The sequence below is a fragment of the Daphnia pulex genome, chromosome 7 (genome assembly GCF_021134715.1).
Source record: "Daphnia pulex isolate KAP4 chromosome 7, ASM2113471v1".
Lineage (NCBI taxonomy): Eukaryota > Metazoa > Arthropoda > Branchiopoda > Diplostraca > Daphniidae > Daphnia > Daphnia pulex.
Window position 1 is genome coordinate 7,397,601 of NC_060023.1, and position 5,319 is coordinate 7,402,919.

Consider the following 5,319-nt stretch of genomic DNA (forward strand, 5'->3'; position numbering starts at 1 on the left):
CACAGTTTTTTACGCTCTTTTTTGTGTCAATTTTGTTTTCATTAACCATTAAATGGAAATTTAGTTTTTGGATCTCTCCCTCTCTAACCCTGAGTAGGGATTAAATCCCAGACAGACCCTGGGATTTAAAAAAATAAGAGGGGTGAGTATATATCCGGTCTGAAAACAGGAAGGCAAATCGACAATGGTACGGATTTTAATCTCGTTACAAAAAATCCCGACAATAAAGTCTGGACGTTGATTACCGAGATTTTTCTCGAAAAATTACCGACATATTTATTAGAGAGTACTGCTTCCGAAAAGCATGGCTTGGCTTGCTTGGATGAAACAAAGAAGTTACGGAAACTACATTCTATTTCGAAGACTGTCTCGCGTCATTCCAAATGGGAAAAAACACGGCTTTCAAGATGAAAAAAGGGATATTTCTGCATCTGAATTAAAATGGAATGGCCTATGGAGGAGTAAAAACATAAGTTTGACTCAGGCTTTTTTGACCTATCAACGTGTCCTGAAAAACTATAACCGTTTTCCGAGTTTTTCTTGTAAATATCTGAAAAAAGGGTAAAATCTATTCTATCTATTCGGTGCTAAGACCTAAAGATGAAGAGAATGTATTACGTCGTCATAGAAATATCTTTAATGAATTCAATCAACTTTTACCTATCACTTCTATCATTGCGGCTTCGCAACAAAATGCTTCTACTGGCAAAGAGTTTTGAAAGACGTGAATTGAAATGACGCCGTACCCATCGTTTCAGATGTCTAATATCCGCTTAACTTTCTTGCTTACCTAAATTTAAGCAATCATGTTATCCAATATTCTAAATAGATTTGCATCGAGCTTTATACATTTAGAAACGACTGTGGTCGAGACCGAAGTTTAATTGCCTCATAAAGATGTTCGTGTGGCCTAGTTTGTTTTCCCTTTCCTATGTAAAAAATACTGGATACAAAACGCTTGAACAATTTCTGTTGGTCCTGGGTTTCGTTGAGTGGTAGATTGTGCGTGACTCTCGGGTCTAGCAGAAGATAATTAAAAGATTTTTTTGCCAGACCAATTCGGTCGAGTCACCCAAAATAGGGAGAAAAAAATACATTTCAGAATTACATTTTTCAAAATATGTTAGTAATTTTGGTATATTACCCTCTCTCCATAGTTTAAGTGGGTCAAGACAGGTGAAATGTGTAACCAACAATCGGTCTAAATGCGTAGCTATTTTTATATCGTTTTCTAGCCCCGGATAGTTAAGCAAAATAGTCTGAAGTTCTTTGGATAACCCAAGCCTCTTTGGTGAGGGAAAATGCGCAGCCTGTTCTCTGCGCAACCGAAAAAACTGTCGGAGGTAAAGTTGCTTGGTTGTTGGTGTTATTGGTCCAGGACAGCTACCAAGTGATTTTAATTGGTCAAACAAGAGTTGTGAGTCCATTGATTCTCCAATCCAGTTGACAGAATTTCTTTCGTAAGAAGAAGTACAAAGAGCTTCATTTAGGGTTGCATCTGTAACATAATCCTGATTCACAAGCGGGGGATAGTGCCACTCGACCAATTCGATTCCTTTTTCAGTGTCGGAATATATGTGTTCTTAAACTATAACGATCGAACTGGTTGATGCGTTGCTGGTTACGTCAAAAGTATTGCACACAGCCACATTAAGAGCGTTGTTTGATGAGCTAACAACAACTGAATCACCATCTAGAGCTGTAGTGCTCAAAACAGAATCGGACCCTAGAAACCCAAGGTCATTACGACATTACAGCTGAGAGTGCTGTTGCAAAGTGATGTTCCCAACTCCACTTCCCAATGCTTGACAAAAATATAAGCCGAAACCAGACTGCCTTTCTTTCAGCCCGCTGCTTCCTATCGCCTTGTGAACCGCACGCCATCTGGCGGTCACGGAATGAAGGACACGATAACACAACAACTCTACCCAAGATGTCACGCTGTAGTAAAAGATACAGTATCCTGTATAAAATTCGCTATGCTATAAAAAAAAAGAAGCGTGTAGTAATGGAGACTGTACCACTAAGACGCCAGTTTAAGACTACTGTATTGGGCTTCGTCTGTGTCTCTCTAGCTACCAGTGAGCCACCTAGTGAGGCAGCGTTACAACATCTTCCTTTCATAAAAATGTTTTTGAACAAGATAATTCGAACAAACCAGTAAACCAACAAATTAATTTGCAAGTAATCAATAAAACAATTTTATCCGAGCACAACTATTTCACTGCAAAACCAGAATCCTATTAAATTTTATGGAGTTAAACATTTTACCAAGAATGACATAGCCACACACAGAGTTTAAGCATTAATGACGGGACCGTGCGCCATATTCTCGATCCGAGCGAGTCCCACGAATATCTGAAGTTTCCACCGACGACGACTGAATTCTTTGCGATGGAGACGAAACCGAATCAACTTCCGTGGACTGGGAGCGTCGAGGACGACCACGAGCGACTGGAGGTCGTACAACCGCCGATTCAAAACCATGGAACGCCAACATTAAATCTTCCGGATCACCCAACTCCGATAGTGTAGGATTGATTGAGCTGGAACGGCTTCTAATCGGTGTCGGTGTTGAAACGGGAACACTTGAAGATGACTGCCACTCCTCCATAAAGTTGATTGACCTGCGCATCGGTTGATCGATTGAGACAGCCGATCGTGACGATTCAATTGATGGAACCCTTGTCTTCTGCTGAGTGCTGCGTTGTCGAACGAGCGATTTGTCTAAGTTGATTGCTTGCCGATTACGACGAAACAAGCGACCACAGGTAGTTGACACAATGTAAGAATATGGTTCTGAGCACACGGACTGAATCACTCCGGGGATCCATTTTTTAGAAACACGAACACGAACCGGATTGCCAACTGGCAGGGGAGAGAGATACTTTTTCAAGCCCACAGAGTGAAAGAATTGAGTGGCTTGACGCTGTTCCAATTTCTCTTTGACGAATGTGTCGCTTAAATTTTTTGACTTTAGCTGTTGGGGTGTGAGCAATAATCCGCCCTGAGATTTCTTCGTTGCAGAATGACAGCTGGAGTAGGTAATCCGTTCCCGAGAGGAGTGGAGCGAAGAACTTGCAATGTATCTAATAGGGTCTTTCCTTCACTTTGAGATTTGATTAAAGACTCTTTCACCGTTTGTACCATCCTTTTCACTAATCCATAGGAGCGAGGGTATTCAGGGCTGGAGGTTGTAAAACGAATATTTAAAGCGTTGCAGAACTGACGAAACTCCGCGGAGTCAAATTGTTTCCCGTTATCCGACACAAGTTGCTCCGGGACACCAAAATCAATGAAGAAACACTTGAGTTCAGTAATCACTGACGCACTAGTGATAGTTTTCAGAGGCACTGCACAAGGCCGTTTACTGAAGTAATCTACGACCAACAAATAATGAACTCCACGAATTTCGTATAAATCAGCGGCAACTTTCTGAAATGGATATTCCGGAATCGGAACCGGATATGATGGCTGTGCTGGATTTTGATGCCTATGTTCCTGACATTTATCACACCCTTCCACCAGATTTGTCACTTGATCCGTGTAACGAGGCAAGTATACCGTTAACTTGGCTCTTTCGATGCACTTGGAGATGCCTAAATGGTCGTCATGAATTTGTCTAAGAACATCAGACTGTAGGGATGCAGGAACCACGATTTGTTCGCCTTTGAGTATCAAGCCGTTGCACTCACTGAGGTCATGTCTGTGTTGCCAAAACAACTTGGTTGCCGCATTGCAATTCTTTCGATGTTCAGGCCAATCGTTTCGAACAAATGACAGGACCACTTGCAGTGTCAGTTTCATATAAAAACATATAGAGCAATTCACCTGCTCAAAAAATTAACAAGCGTGACTGTATATAAATATATTTATATGTAAAATAATATATATAAAACCATTTCAAATATAATAAATCCCACCCAAAAGTTTTTTCATTACTAAAGATGACTGACCATTGCTCGTCTTTGTCGGCATATGCCGTTGCAAAAGCCATCCTCTGTTCCTTCTCCGCATTGGTAAGTAATTATTTTTTGGCTGCTATTCTGCAGTGCATTCCCTCCTTTTGTAGTTGGCGGGAAATTTTAGCTACATCAATTGGCAATTGGCATACATCTTAGTCGGAAATTTATAATAAAACTTTAACTTTTTTAAATAATACTTTTTAAAATACTTTAATAAATAAATAATACTTTTTTTTATAAAGTACAATTTTTGAACCTTTTAATTCTTGTAAGCTTGTTATTGGTTTTGCTCTTACAGCTGCCAACAACCTTGCGTCATCCAACGGGGTTGTTTTATGAGGTCGACCTGATCCTAACCGTCTCGTCACATCCAGCGTTTCTTCATATCGTTGAATCCACCTTCGCAATGTTTCCCAATGGCAACCAACGACCTATGCATGCCAACGATTACTCCTTTATCCTGCAGTGACAGATGCTTTTCCTGTTGACGCTGAAACATCTTAGTTTTTTAGACGGAAAAAAGATCAAAAGGAGCATAAGTGCACAAAAGAAAGGCCATTCAACAAATTTTAGGCATAAGTCGCAGAAATTTTTCTCTTTGTCATGTCTTTTCTTTGTAGCTGGGAAGTTGGAAAACGTATGGAATTTTCGAAGCTTCATTCAGAAAATCTGTGGGATAAAACGATTTTCTCTAGCGCGGCTTATTTCAGGTTTAAAAATCTATCATAATAATTTCTCCTGTCAATCTATCACGTTAAAATAAAAAAGATGGAATAATATTGTTTATTTCTCATTCTATTTGTTAGTATACACCGAGCTGGACATGTTATTCATGGGGAAAAAAAAGGAAATAAAATAAAAACCTCAGTGCGAGTTTGGGCATGGTTTACCAGGCAAGGTGCTGGGAAAATTTATCAAATTGACGAATTTTCGATGGGAGACTTGCTAGAAGATGAATTCGTCCCATCCTTAGTCGCCCGTTATGGAGTCGGTCCAATTGGTTTTATCCAGAATTCCGAATCACCCGATTTTTTGTCGATATTTCCAAGCTTATCAAATCCACAAAAGGTGCGCAATTGGTTTCGTAAATGCTATGCAATAGTATCCCCCCCCCCCCAAATCCAAAAAGCTTTGTCCTTTCTCCACAATATGGGATAGAATAGAAGAAACGATTCGGCTGCAACGGAATCAACCACTGACAGCCAAAGAATAATTCGACCTGATTGAGCTGTTATGGGAAGCTGAAACCCGTCAGCCTCTTTATTTGTCTGGGCTCTCAGACTCCCTAGAGTTTAATTTGAAACAAATTTTGCTTGCTAACGGTGAGCGCGTTTAATAAACTTTGGATTGTAAG

At 40.1% G+C, this 5,319-nt stretch overlaps 1 protein-coding gene and 1 long non-coding RNA gene across 2 annotated transcripts; both read right to left on the reverse strand.

Annotated features, from left to right (window-relative positions):
- Nucleotides 1-703: 703 nt before the first annotated feature.
- On the reverse strand, nt 704-2,008 carry LOC124198221. The gene is made up of 2 exons (XR_006876525.1): nt 850-2,008; nt 704-790 (listed from the first exon to the last, which is right to left on the reverse strand). It is a non-coding gene; the product is annotated as an uncharacterized LOC124198221 (long non-coding RNA).
- Nucleotides 2,009-2,305: 297 nt separating this feature from the next.
- Nucleotides 2,306-3,807, reverse strand: LOC124198388 (uncharacterized protein K02A2.6-like). The gene is made up of 2 exons (XM_046594220.1): nt 3,083-3,807; nt 2,306-3,035 (listed from the first exon to the last, which is right to left on the reverse strand). The coding sequence occupies exons 1-2, from the start codon at nt 3,805-3,807 to the stop codon at nt 2,306-2,308; spliced, it is 1,455 nt and encodes a 484-aa protein (XP_046450176.1).
- Nucleotides 3,808-5,319: the final 1,512 nt, after the last annotated feature.

What these genes read in the sequence shown, in the direction of transcription:
- LOC124198388 (XM_046594220.1), bottom strand. Translation starts at nt 3,807, where the DNA reads ATGAAACTGACACTGCAAGTGGTCCTGTCATTTGTTCGAAACGATTGG. An exon ending in AAGACCCTATTAGATACATT is followed by an intron (nt 3,036 to 3,082) that starts GCAAGTTCTTCG and finishes TACCTACTCCAG; the next exon opens with CTGTCATTCTGCAACGAAGA.